The 14,537-nt window shown below is 35.9% G+C and overlaps 1 protein-coding gene across 1 annotated transcript; it reads right to left on the reverse strand.

Moving 5' to 3' along the window:
- Positions 1-537: 537 nt before the first annotated feature.
- On the reverse strand, positions 538-11,566 carry LOC110721783 (homeotic protein female sterile-like). Its single transcript, XM_021900979.1, has 7 exons — positions 9,589-11,566; positions 9,380-9,457; positions 8,472-8,715; positions 3,629-3,698; positions 2,860-3,028; positions 1,601-1,954; positions 538-1,130 (listed from the first exon to the last, which is right to left on the reverse strand). The coding sequence occupies exons 1-7, from the start codon at positions 10,966-10,968 to the stop codon at positions 894-896; spliced, it is 2,532 nt and encodes an 843-aa protein (XP_021756671.1). The 5' UTR covers positions 10,969-11,566; the 3' UTR covers positions 538-893.
- Positions 11,567-14,537: the final 2,971 nt, after the last annotated feature.

Consider the following 14,537-nt stretch of genomic DNA (forward strand, 5'->3'; position numbering starts at 1 on the left):
TAAAATCCTTTCCATAAGGAATGACCCGAACTAGAGCTCGAAGGTGCCAAAAACGTACAACCAAACGCTGAACCAAAGAAATTGAGAAATCACGCTCATCCCAGAACCGTCCTATGACACAGCAATCCCAGTCAATATTCTCCTCATCAAGAAGAAGAGGAGTAGTTGTTTCCTCACCCATAATATAAGGATAGAAAAGTGTATTGGAGTTTAGATGATGAGACAAGAAGAACTTAGAAAGAACTAGTTGCAGAAAAGGAAGCGAAACGCGAAAAGAAAATATTTGAGACTTTCTCTCACTAAAGACTTTCTCTCTGTTAATGTGTTTTTATTCCTTATACTTGAGAGTTAGTTGGTAGACCCAAAAAGTCACAAAAATTACCAACAAAAACTGCCAATTACTAGAGGAGGCCTCAAGGACTCTAGTTGCTAGAACCTGAGTAATTCCCTTGATAATTATTAGAAAAATGTTATGCTATAGTCTAAAGCTAGCTTCATAAACCGGATTTCTTTTGTTTTATGCTTAGTTGATAAATGGCTTCTCGAGAACAGAGGTTCAGGACAATGAGAGACTGCCCATATATTGCATACAATTTTGTTACTTACAAATCATGGTGTCAATTTGTTCTGTCTTGATCACTAATTATTGACAGAATTTAATGCAATCTAGACAAATCTAGCTCTCCAAGAAAAAACAAATCAGTAATCCTAGTTAAAATTACTCAGCAGAATTGACATTCAAGAATCTCCCGTGTATCTTCAACCTTTATTTCTATGTTATGGCATTGCAGCGAGCATGAAATACGAGGTGCTTGTGTAGTCATACAGATGAAATGCTGGATTGAATATCTCATACTGGAGATGATTGCTTAATTTGTATATCCACCAGACAATTACTTCAGAAAGGAGGCAGATTTGCAGGGAGGATTCATGAATGACGCAACAGCCTCATGAATGTCTCTTCTGTGGCATGTTCTTTCACATCGCAGCAGAGAGTTGGCTCCATTCCAAACAGTTTTTACATTGTTCGGAAAGAGTGTTTCACATAACCCTAAGAGCTTAGGGTTTTCAAGATCACGAAAAGTCTCCAGCATTCTTAGCTTCTGACGTTTTTTCTCCATTTCCAATAGCTGCACCAATACCATTAATGATGTTAATTTAGATAACAGTAATCAAATGTTCCCTCAACTTTAGAAATAGAATTTTTAGCATCTAGAGACAAATTCACATGCTTAGTATACATCTAAAGAGGTGCATTTAACATCTGATGAAAGTTCAGAAAGGCCATCAATACATAGCTGTCTGGAACCTTAAAAGAAACCCAATATTTCTATCAAATTATGAACTCATTTATCTTGAGCAATGTTGAGACTTGAGATGATTTGTTTACCTTGGTAAACATTACAAATACTTTGCAATCTTTACTACTAGACAGTTTATAACAACACATTGGCTTGCAATCATAATATAGGTTAAACAAACCAGCAAATAGTAGATAGCTTAGTAGAATTTTATGATTCAATAACTGTGATCAACTTCCAGTATAAAATAAGCAACTAGCAGATGAGGAATGCAGGGCTGAAATAATAACAGCCAATACCTCTTGTCTATGTTGCAGATATCCAGCTTTTTGTCCTTCTTGCTGAAGCAATGGTTGATGCCGGGCAATATTGTTAAATCTACTCCCGAATTCATCCTGAACATTTACTTCATCATGAGAATATAATTCAGCATCACCTTTATCACTATGTAATGATTTCTCCGAAATATCTCCAGATCTATCAGATTTATCATGTAAGTAGGCTCTATCAATCTCCGACTTCTCATTGTTGTACTGAGATGCAACTGCATCAGGCTTCATCTCCACATCTTCCATTTCAGCATCTGCATCCCCATCATGGGAAGTCTCCATATAAGATGAGGTCTCAACAGGACTTTCGGCGTGTGAAATATCCTAAAGTAATCATGGCAAAGAGCAATGTGTCAAATGCTTTGCTTTGTTAGATATTCAGTTTACATGCAATATCAACCCTATTCACAGGTTCCAAAGCCAATATTTAACATTTGAATTAGATGCTGTCTGGCATAGTGGCCTGAACATTAATTTATGAAATGTTCTATGCTTCTTACTATCACAATAAGATGGCTCCATATGCAGCTAAGGATATGTGCCACAATTCACAAACATGGCATCAATTACAAATATCAAGTCTCCAACAAATAGCAATGATCGCTTAAGTAAATTCAATAAATTTTATGATACTCTAATCATAATTAATTCAGTTTTTTGTCATTAAAAAAAATAACAATATAATTTTAAAAAATAAAAAAAAAAGGTAACACGAAATCAACAAAATAATGCAAGTTTCAACTGATTCTCGACATATCAAATTAAAATCTGTTCCTACATGTTATACCTAGAACAGATTTTACACTCATAAAATAGCGTAATAATTATCCTTTGGGAATATTGCCCCAAAAACTTACTCTCTTAAAGAAAAACAATTAGTTACCTACCTAGTAAGTAGGAATATACTCAAACTTAATATCTCACAAGAGCGTGAAAATTTCCTAGCAAAATACGAAATTACTGAAAAGCTAAAAAGATAGGAAAAACAAATGAGATACCAAAAGGCCTGGAAAATGTCATCCTTCCAAATAGAATATATATATCCTCAGGTAATAAAAATAATAAAGAATTTATTTTTTTGAAAAAGGTTATTTTCAACCCAATCGTTGAAAGCTTGACCAGTTTTTTAAAATGAACAGTCTAGATTTTAAATTTATTCAGTTAATAGCCTAATGCAAAACAGGACCGTATTCTACTTATATAATATAATAAAAAAATATGTAACCCACCTCTTGCCTGTATTCTTCGTGTAGCCCAGTCTTGGGGACTTTAATTTGAGGTGAAGCAACTTGACCTCCCATTTCACGTGCCAGTTGTGCCTCACAAGCCTCACGCTCCCGTCTACGACGCTTCATAATGCATATAGCACAAAGACAGTCATCTTTGTGACGCTTAACTCTGTAGGTTTCAACAAGATAAGGGGCTACTTTAGATTCAAAGCAAGTAAAACATCTAAATCAAAACTAACATTAAAACCGAGCCAAAAAAATAAAAATAAAAACAAAATCCCTGTATACACGAAAGCATATGTAATAATTAAGTTTGATGTTCAGGAGATAAAGGACCAGGACGAGCTTTGTACAATATCTCTTGTTCAAATCTGCAAAATCATATTGGAATTTTTGGAATAAAAAGAGTATTTCGGGATGGACTCATGTTGTAGCCTAAAACCGCGTTTTGGAGCAGCCCAAACCCACACACTCTTTGCGCCAGGCAATAACTGTATAAATAATTCACCAGTATTATAACGTAACCTTATCATTTTTAGGTCAATTTATCACCAGTTAATTTAATAACATAGCTGTATTGGTAACTTTAGATATGATACATAAACTAAGAATATGTTGATTGTTTTCTTCAAAAAAACAATAATAAAAAAAAAATATAGAATAGGTTAATTGCTAACTTCACTGAAAATACATATAAGTTAATAACTATAAGCAAATATAAGATAGCTGCAACTTCAGAAATTCCCCATCCCAGACCCTAGAAACATACCCTTTTCCTTTTTTAAGCTTCTTTCCATGACCTGAAGTTGTTGGTTCATCCAGGGGACTGCCTTCTTCACCTAAATAATAGGAGACCATGACACTCATCATTCATATGCTGTTATAAGACACAAACACCCAAGAGAGAGAGTGGCTAACTAACAAACGCATATAAAAAATAATCCTCTAAAGCAAAGTCATGAAAGTAATCGCAAGCAGAATGGAAGCAGAAGTAAACAAAGAATTTTAAAAAAAAAAAAAGGAAAAACGTGCTTACAGTAAGATTGAAATTGAGAAGGTATGAAGGGATGCGAAATAAAACAAAATTGACATTATTACATTTTAAATTGGGATTCTTTTCAACTAAAATCAGGCATCAAACTTGCATTATTCGTTCTTTGGTTTTTGATAACCAAATAAAGAGAAAAAGAAAAATGAAATTTAGGTAAAAAAAAAAAAAAGGAGAAAGGAGTATAAAAAGAGAAAAGCAAGAAATAATTACAAATCATACAAAGATTTGAAAATCACTTGACCTAAAGATTGATTTATTTCTAACCAACCACAACGAAAATGTATCCCTACCTTATAAAAGGTAGAAAATAACTCTTAGGAATAGTGTGCTACCAACTATACCCTCAAAAATATGTACAAAAATGTGTAGAAAAATGTGTATTTACTTTTTTACCCTCATTAATATGTTTGCTCTCATTAATATATTTAATGTTTTTTTTTTCATCAAACACATCATCAATTTATTCAATTTTTTTTTAACAAAATATTGTAATGCCTATTTTAAAATATTAAAATTATACTTCATATGTTATTATTATTATTCAAAAACATAAAAAAAAAATAAAAAAAAATAAAAAATTGTAGTTACGAAGAGATTGTTTATTACAAAGAGACTATTTATTTTTACTCCTTCGTGGTTGCTCTTCTTATTTTACAGTCTTGTCGTCCTTTAATTGCAACACTATTGTTAAGGTTTATTAGCTTTTGAATTGTACGTTGTTTGATGACACATAAATAACATTATGGATTTTGAATAGGATTCATATGAAATAGTGATATTTAAGCAAATATTATCAAGAGGTGTAAAGAACTTAAAAATCCTAAAATCAGGGGAAATCGATGGGAAAAAAAATGGTACGAAGTATTAATTATGGAGAGATTTTACGGGGAAAAATATAACTAAGTGGTTATTAATTTAATATTAGATATAGATTTAGATATTAGATATTAGATGGTTGTAGAACAATAAAAAAAAACTTAGATTATTGAGTTTTTAGCTAAGACGAACATTTCAGATAATATTACGTACTCCATATGATCAAAGCTCAAAAAAAAAAAAAATCATTTGAAGAAAAATACGCTAGGTATTATTGAATCATGCAAATCAATTAAACTTTTGAGGGTTTCAAAAAATAATTGTCATAACAGATTTTGGTGGCTTTTATACTTTTACAAAGTCATCACATAGGCACATAAACCAAATAGTACGTATTAAAACTAGCAGGTCTACCACTCAAACCAAAAGGGTAAATATATGCCAATATAAATTCTCTACAAGAGCTAGCTCCTTTGCGCGCATCGCGCGCGTAGGCCACCCTAGTAGAGAGAAGGTTAAAAACAAAGAAAAGAGGGCCTCATAAACTTCTATTACATATATCAGACACCAATTTAATAATTGCAAGGAAACTAAGATAATTTTTTAGGTTTTATCACGAAATTTTTTTTTATACATGAAGTTATGATCAACAGAAACAAGAAAAGGATTACCAACAGAAAAAAAAAAAAAAAAAAAAAAAAAAATTAAACAAAACAAAACAAAAGAAAAAAACAGAATACAAAAGTAGCCCATATAACAGCAATAACAGAATACAAATTAGCCCAGGTTGTTTGAATTTCTCCCGCTGAATAACTATTAAAGGGTCCTGCAGCTTTAGCCCACAGAGAGTGATTATCATAGTGTAGAGACCAAGCCAATAATACCCTTAATGAATTATTATCAACACTGATCTAATCTACTTAGTCACTAATACAATGATGTTGAATCAACCTGGCGACTCATGGTAACTGGACATTGGAAGTTTGGAACTCATGGCTAACTTCCACTATCTTTTCAATACATATAAAACTTTTATGTTTGGTTTGCAATGGTTCTTGTGTCTCAACAGGGTTCTGACAGAGCAAATCTTACCCTGAAACATCCTAGTCTGACCCTCAGTAATGTTCTTCTCATCTCTCCCATATTTCCTCTGCTTATTATAATTAACACATTTTGACTTTTGACACTATCCACAAACCCTAAACTGAAATAGTCAAGTGGGTTGTGGGATTTTGTTAAAATCGTCTCAATATGTGTTTCCAAAATATCAACTTTTTATATTTCTCAAAAAAATAAAAAAAATAAAAAAATAAATCAACTTTTTACTACGTATAAGTTTTGCTAGTTGATAATTAGAGACATTAATAGTTGAACTTGTGCATTGCCAAACGTCATAAAAGAAAGTGTAAACTAAAAAAGAACGGAAGAAGTAATTAAAAATCTTGTGTCAAATACTTGTTATAATCACGTCCATGTACAATTTTACCCTTTTGGCTTTGTAAATAATCTATACACAAGAGGGGATGGGACAGTTGACAGGGACTATATAAAGAAAGAGTTGTGTTAAGTACTTGTATCGTCCTTGGTACGAGGACATGTCGAGTATGTGGGACAGTAAGTACTCGTGCTCATGGTATTAAATCTCAGCCACATCAACACGTCACAAATACAATGTGAAGGACATGGAACTTATCGAGACTGGACCGAAATATAAAGTGACAACAATCTTAAGCCAATTACAAATTCCACCTATTTAGAAATCATACAAAGATATGAAAACTACTCTCAGAAACTAGTATATTTCAGAACCATGTCCACTTTCCACCTTGCTACATTGGTTATGAAGTATAATAGTTTTTTGAGTAGTCACCAAGACCATCACGTTTAATGTCAAAAGACAAATAAGTTGCACAGGGCACACTTGCCTGGTCCACAAGGCGAGCAACAATTCTCCTGTTTTTCCTATCACCAAAATAACTTAAAGTTGTGGGGAGCCCAAGCAAGAGCAAATAATACCCATATTGCAAACGTTTTTCCACAAATAGTTGTTGCAATATTAATTAAGTTTATAAAAACTAAAGGTCTAGCAAATGACATCTCTTTAAAATGAAATAGTAATTGAACCCTTAGGAGTGAGATTAATTGATGAGAGAAAAATTATTGGACTAGGCAGAATAGAATGCTGAACCACAAATCTTCAAATTTAATCTAAAAATCATTGCCTTACTCATACGATTTAACTTTAATCATTAAGAAGGATCTCTCAACTCATCTACAAGATTCATAATGTGCATTATACACATGTATATCAATTTTGCATATACAAAATTGATATACATGTATCTGTTCAAATAGAAGATCTCTAACAGTGGTACAAATCAAATTTCAGCCTTTGGACCTTCTCACATTAAATGTGAAGGAAACACTTTACTTGTTCTTCACCTTATAACCGACCTTGATATTAGAATTCAAATGAATTTTTACCTTCCATACCTCAATAAATAACATCTATGAGTGTAAATTGGCATTTATATGCTTGATTGACTCATGGGTACCACAAATCCTTTGTCCATTAAAAACAAATAAATAAACTCATTAAGCTAGCATATACTCCCTCCGTTTTTAAATACTTGCTCCATTTCTCTTGGGCACATATGCCGATGCTAATCTTTTATCAATAGTATCTTTAATTATCAATAAGTATAAATTCTAACAACTAAAAATCAATAATTTATTCATTAAGACGATTCCAACAAGTACCCACAAGACTATATTTTTTCTTATATATAAATCACAAACACTAGTCAAAGTAGAACAAATGAATAGTGTAAAAAATAGAAATGGAGCAGGTATTTAAAAACGGAGGGAGTATATGTGAAGTTCAAGATAAGATCACCTTTGCAAAGTTTAGGAAAGATTAAATAAATTAATTGGAAAAGGGGGAAAATAAAAAATCATCTGGGCAAAGGTGCTAGAAAGTCTATGAGTATATGCCTATATTCTATATTTCACGGCAGATGCATTCCCATATCATGGTTAAGAATGACTTCCTAACCCAGCCACCAATGGTACAAACATATCCCCTATCTTCTTCAACATCTAAAGCCAATATTTTACCATTGTACCTTAGCGCATTTTATAAGTTACTACCTTTATAAGAAAAACTAAGATGGTACTTTGTTACCCTAAAATTCAAATGTTAGCATTTTAAGATAATATGCCATAAAACTTGTTACAAAATTGCCATAATAAAAAAAAAAAAATTAAAATACAATGGAAGGGTTGGTGTTGAAAGATGAGATTTGAATGAACAAGGATGAGGCTGGAGATGTAGAGCTTGTACAGAAGTATAAATAAGCAAAAGAGATTGTCAAATGACTAAGAACTACCGAATCTAGCTTACACAATATCAAAAAAACATACATCCACTATCATTAAATTTGGACCCAAATCTAAAGATCCTACAACTCTACAATAGGAGCTATATTGATTACTTATACAGATTAAAATTTAAAATTAACACGCATACTAATATACTATATACATTTTAAATTTCGCAACCATAATCACTTAAATACCTGCAAACTAGTCCACAGTCAAGTGACCAATGAGTTACCCTTTGTTTTCTATACGTAGTATAAACAAAAGTATAGGCATGAGCGAAGAAACATCCTCCAATCTATTAACAGCTTATTACCTGCCTCTAGTTAAATCCACATATAAATGAGAACATATATTTACTTACCTTTCATCTTCTGTGTTTGTTCAGTATACAGCCCAGCTGCCATCCAATACTTCATAAAGTTCTTTTTGACTCGCTTCATAAGATCAACAATGTAGTCACCCTTATTGTTGTACTTGCTGCAATTATCCCATATGTACTGTACATCCTTATAGACATCCTCAGAATCCATATACTTTTTTCCACTTTCAAGATTGCTGCAGATGGTGCCAAAATCCATTGGAGTATCAATGACATCAAAGTAATCCTATCACAAAAGAATAGAATAAGATAACCAGTTGCAAAGTACACTCTTCAGATGAACAAGGTATGAAGGTATCAAACAATCATTAACTGCAATACGCTTAAAGCAAGCTCACTCTACCCAACATATTGTTAACTAAGAACCTTTTTAGAATTTGAGTGACCAAGATGATTGACCACTTTAACACAGTATGCCTAAAACACCCTTATTGAATGAGTAAACAATAAGTAACAAACTAACAAATTAAACACTCTTCTTCTTCTTCTTCTTGAACGCCTTAGTCCAAAAGCTAATTTTAAAAATACAGACTACAAGCTAATGCCACACAATAATGATTTTCTAAGCCTCCTAAGTCAACGAAACTAAATTGATAGAGGGGATGTATAAATTATATAATTGTACTAACCCATCATTAACGCTATAACCACCACCAAAATCAGAAATGTATGCAGCAAGAAAATAAGCCTAAAAATGTTTCTGTCTAACTCGACTAAAGCCAAGAATGTCTCATTAGACAGAAAAGATACCTAATAAGTATATTTCTCGAGTGCACCAGTCAAAACCAAACCTGGTCGTATTAAGTATCATGCCATCCAATTAACCTTGAAATTTAAGCATTATAGAAACAAGGTTCTCAGTATTGATAAAGTTATCACATCATACTTACTGGTATTCCTAACCCAATAGGATCAACAGGTACATTAAAGGGTTCAGCAGCATCCATTTTCATAATCTTCTGGATCACCTAATAAAATCAACAACCAGTTAAATTACATTAATACAAGTAAATAACATCCCAAAACTCTACATTCTACTAGTACATCTCAAAAATCGAATGTTATTACAAAATAATAAAAATAACTCTCCATCTCATACCTCTAAAGAAGCCTCCAACTCTTCCTTGTTACATTTAGCTTCTTGTTGAGGAAACCTTGCTTTGTATTCATCAACCTTCTCCTCGTTTTGTGACAAGTCATTAACACCACTCTCTTTACCATCCAGGGCTGGAGCACTTGAACTTTTTGAAACAATAATCTTACCACCACCCGAGGTAGGGGGACTTGAACTTTTCCTAATAACAATCTTACCACCACTTGAGGTAGGGGGACTTGAACTTTTCCGAATAACAATCTTACCACTCTCTTTACCACCAGAGGATGGAGGACTTGAATTTTTCGAAAACACGATCTTACCACTCTCTTTACCACCAGAAGCCGGGATACTTGAACTTTTTAAAGACACAGCATTACCACTCTCAATACTAACTGAAACTGGGGGGCTTGAATTTTTCATAAACACAGCCTTACCACTCTCATTACCATTACCATCTACAGCTGTGGAACTCGGAGACACAATCTTATCACTCTCATTACAACCTGAGGCCAGGGAACTCGAGATTTTCAAAGACACAATCTTACCACTCTCATTCTCAGCCGAGGCCATAGGACTTGAACTTTTTAAAGACACAAGCTTACCACTCTCATTCTCAGCCGAGGCTAGAGGACTTGAACTTTTCAAAGACACAACCTTACCACTCTCATTTTCATTCTCAGCCGAGGCCAGAAGACTTGAACTTTTCAAAGACACAATCTTACCACTCTCATTCTCATTCTCAGCTGAGGCTAGAGGACTTGAACTTTTCGCCACAGCCTTACCGCTCTCATTCTCAACCGAGGCCAGAGGACTCGAACTTTTTAAATTCACAACCTTACCACTCTCAACACCACCCAAGGCCGGGGGACTCGAACTTTTCGAAGATACAATCTTAATAACCCCAGATTTTTTACTACTCCCATCAACCTTCTCGCCACTGATAACTTCTTTATCATCTTTCTTCTCCACTACACTACCAACTTCACTATTTTTTACCCCGTCACCTTGAACTTGACCAACAGATGAACCAACAACCTGAGGCTCAACGGGTGGAGGTGGTTTAGGCGTTGTTTTCAGCTTCAATTTAACACGCCCATAAACAGCAGTTGGAGTAGGTCTTTGAAACACTTTCGGAAGTACAGGCATTGTTTCCACTGCCTTAACCGGCATCGCTGGTGCCGATACCATAACCGGTTCTGATATCGGTTTCGACACTTCTTGCACCTTATTGTTGTCTTCCTCCTCAGACCCAGAATTATTTTCCTCGGAATTTACACTTTCAATGTCATTATTTGGGGATTCTTCAGTGGTTGTCGGAACAATAGGCGATTGCGACTTTCGTTTCTTGCTCTTCCCCTTCTTATGCCCACGTTTTCGCTTCATTATTCTTGATTACTGCAAACTTAATCGAATGAATTCAAAACCAAATAAATAATAATCTTGATTGAATTGTAAAATTGGAGGTGAAATCAAAAACCCTAAAATTAAAAGAGGAAGAAATTCGATTAACGAAGTTTGTGGGAAGATGGGGATTGTTCCTTGCTGCGATGCCGGGAAACCAGTTTGAATTTTTGATTTGTTCTTGTCGCTCTAATTTCAAATTTCGACTATGAAGAAGCAACTTCTATTTACTTTTTTTTTTCCCCCTTGTTTTTCTTCTTTATTTATTTATGTTCGAGTTAACGATTTCGAAGAGGGGGTTGAATTTTTGTGTTTCCAGGCGCATGGTTTATATTGATTTTTTAACTTTAGCAAGGAAAAATTTATATAATAACTAAATGAAGTCGTTTTGCATGCCACACTTTAAAATAATTTTATTGTACATCGAATATTTTGCAAAAAGTGATCCTTTTCGTATAAAAGTGACCCATTTTTTTATAAACCTAAAATGCTGTCCTTATTCCTTACCCACTTGTATTTCTCCCCTCCTCTTCACCTTCTCTCTCCTATTCTCCTTCTCTCCCCTACTCTTCTCCTTCTCTCTCTACATTTCTGCTCCTTCTCCTCTCTCTCCTACTCCTTCTCTTGTCTTTCATATTCTCTTTCTTTCCTCTTCTTCCCCCTTTTTCGACAATCACCAACAACCCCACAATCACAGACATCAACAACCCCACAATCACCCGACATCAATTGTTTCGTGGTTTTTTGGAATCCCTCGGGACACTAGTTACGCTTCGGCTGGCAGCAAGACTCGGACACCTGTAAAACACGAATATTCCGGTGCTGGAATATTCGCCTCTGACGGTTAAGTTAGTAATCGGAAAACAGGAAAGCTAGAGACAGAAAGTAGAGAGAAGCTGGAACTATTTAGTGCTCTATTTAATATTATGTCACAATCCACCCCTCCCATCATAAATGATTGGGGTATTTATAGGGGTGGGAAACTGTGTTATTGCCCTAGAATGACGTGATTTGATTGGCAGCGCAATAAAGTAATGCCACTTGTCTAGGGGTTAGCGTCGTTTTGCGGCTTTCTCGGGATTTGGGTCTTCTGATGTAAGAATTCCATTTTCTATTATTTCGGGTGCTCTTTAAGAGCTTGACGTGCGTCATCTTCCCATAGGGACACATGTAGCCCTCTAATTGGGTCACGTGTCACTACGGGATTGGATGACAAGAGGGGGTGACTCGTACGCTACGGGCCGCCTCCTCTAATCTTCTACTCTTCCTATTGTGTCCGAGTAAGATGGAATAGGGCATATGGTAGAACATTCGTACGGATCTGTTCGCCTATTTAACAGATGACTGCCTTGGGCTAAATGGCATATCTCTTCCGCCTGTAATCCCTCTAATGGACGGATGAGTCTGAGAATTAGGCAGACGGAACCCAACACATTATCTTTTTAAGGGAGACCTCGGACGCCCGGCCTTTTAGGGTGGCAGATTTTATTCTGCTGACATGGCCGTCTATTTGGACGTGTCGTTATCCGTCCGTCTTTTTTTTCGTCCAAAATGACAAGGGATCCTTTTTAACCTTTTTGAATTCTAGGTTGACTTTTTCAAAAAGTAAATGTTTGAATTCTTAGGCGGGAAAAGCTGGATTTACCAGTTTGCCCCTATAAATTTTCCTATAAATAGAAGAGGTTTGACCTCATTTTGGCACTTTGGAACTTTAAGCATATTAGAGAGAAGTCAGTGCTTCTAGAGAGAGAAAGTGTTTTTCCCTTGAATCTTCAAGAGCTCCACCGTTCAATTGAGTTTTCCGGTCAAATTTGAGGTTTTTGACCACCTTCCAGAGTTTTCTACACGTACAGAGGTAGGCCGACTGTTCTTCATTTTTCTTTTTACTTCCCCTTTTTTTTAAACTGGCTCTACACTCGGCTTCGTCGTTTCTCCTCATGAGGTCGGCCGTTCGCCTGTGACCGAGGAGTCTATAGTGGACGGAGACAAGTTGTCTCTTTCATGGAGTGGGTCCATTTCTACTGAGTACCAAATCTCATCCACCTATTCTTCTCTGTCCCTGCATCGAAAATGGCCCGTACGATGCAAATGTACAATAAAGATGCAGCAAGAAACCCAAACGACAGTTTGGTACATCCTAGGGTCCCTTACGACCCAAACAATGTGAACACGTATACCGAATCTACCACTAACACGGCCTCTACTGGTAGTATTGGGTGTTCGGTGTTTGAAGTGACCGCATCGTTTGAAGAATGCCAAAGAACACAAGGCATATCTTCCTCTAGGGGTGCATACGGGCAAACCCCGGAGCTAAGGTTCCCTCATCATGCCAACTCGGTCTTGGACCCGGCCGAGTTGCTATCTTAAAAAAGACCTCCTTCCTCTTCTGGGGCGAACATAGCTAGTCCGTCTCAATTCATCTCCAACATAGTAGGTCAGACAGACCCAGGACAGGCATTGTTATTACTGAACCGTCTGACCTGCCACCTCGTAGTGCCCCTTCTTCTGGAAATCGTGCGGCCGCTGCAAAAGATAAGGGCAAGGGTCCCATGGCAGTTAAAGACGCGGCAATCTCTGGGGGTGGCCAGAGCTCCAGAAGAAGGAGCTCGGCCGAGGCTACTGACTTGGACAGAGTTCTGTCCTCTAAATTTAGAGTTTCTCTCACCTTAGCGAAGAGGGAGTAGAGAACGAGGCTGAGGGTGAGGCGGAAGAAGAGGAAGTCGTCGCCAACATTGATACTTTCAAGGACCTGTACGCCTGTACGGTGGGTAGCACGACCTTAGGCTACCTGAATGAGGGTCTAGAGGAGTACAAGGCATTCCTCCAACTAGGGGAAGGGTTTGAGCTGGTGGCCCCCCAAAAGATCTCTTTCGGTGGCCGCATGGGAAGACGAGCGGCCGCGCCGCAGATCCTTCAGCGCCTACTGTGCCGCTCTAGATGTTGGACTTCGCTTCCCCCTTCATCCCTTTATTTGTACAATCCTAGACGAGTACAACATTGCTCTTTTCCAGTTGATGCCGAACAGCTGGGTAAATATTTTCAGGTACTTGGTGACGTGCATCCAGAAAGGCTTCTAGCCAGACTTTCCGGTTTTCTGCGAGATGCACGTCATGACCCGTAATCATAACAAGATTAATAACAAACCGTAACATGTCACTAAACAATAAAAATCAAAGCTTTAACACTAACATGATATTAATATGATATTAACATGATATTAAGAAAGAAATAGGAAGCATCATAGAAATCATAATTGACACTATATTCTTTACCCTAAACATCATACTAAGGAAAACATCCTAACATGATACTAGGGATAAAAATAGGAACCTAAACATGATTTCTATATCAAAATATCAATTAAACAATTAAAGCACTTACTTGGATGCCTCGTATCTCTTTCTAATAACAAAATACACACGTTATAACTTCAAGGAAAATAAATAAATCAAAGAATTTAATTAAATAATTGAAATAGGGATTTAGGAACAAACCCTCAAAATATCAAACCTTTCACGTCTAGGGCGAAGGCAACTTCAAATTGGGTTAGG

The sequence above is a fragment of the Chenopodium quinoa genome, unplaced genomic scaffold, assembly GCF_001683475.1.
Source record: "Chenopodium quinoa cultivar QQ74 unplaced genomic scaffold, ASM168347v1, whole genome shotgun sequence".
NCBI classification, from domain to species: Eukaryota; Viridiplantae; Streptophyta; class Magnoliopsida; order Caryophyllales; family Amaranthaceae; genus Chenopodium; species Chenopodium quinoa.

Excerpts from the sequence above, each read along its gene's own strand:
- LOC110721783 (XM_021900979.1), bottom strand. The coding sequence starts at position 10,968 with ATGAAGCGAAAACGTGGGCATAAGAAGGGGAAGAGCAAGAAACGAAAG. Across the intron at positions 3,699-8,471 it reads ACAAACACAGAAGATGAAAG|GTGAAGAAGGCAGTCCCCTG; the intron begins GTAAGTAAATAT and ends CCTATTATTTAG. Across the intron at positions 3,029-3,628 it reads AAGCTTAAAAAAGGAAAAGG|AGTTAAGCGTCACAAAGATG; the intron begins GTATGTTTCTAG and ends TGAAACCTACAG.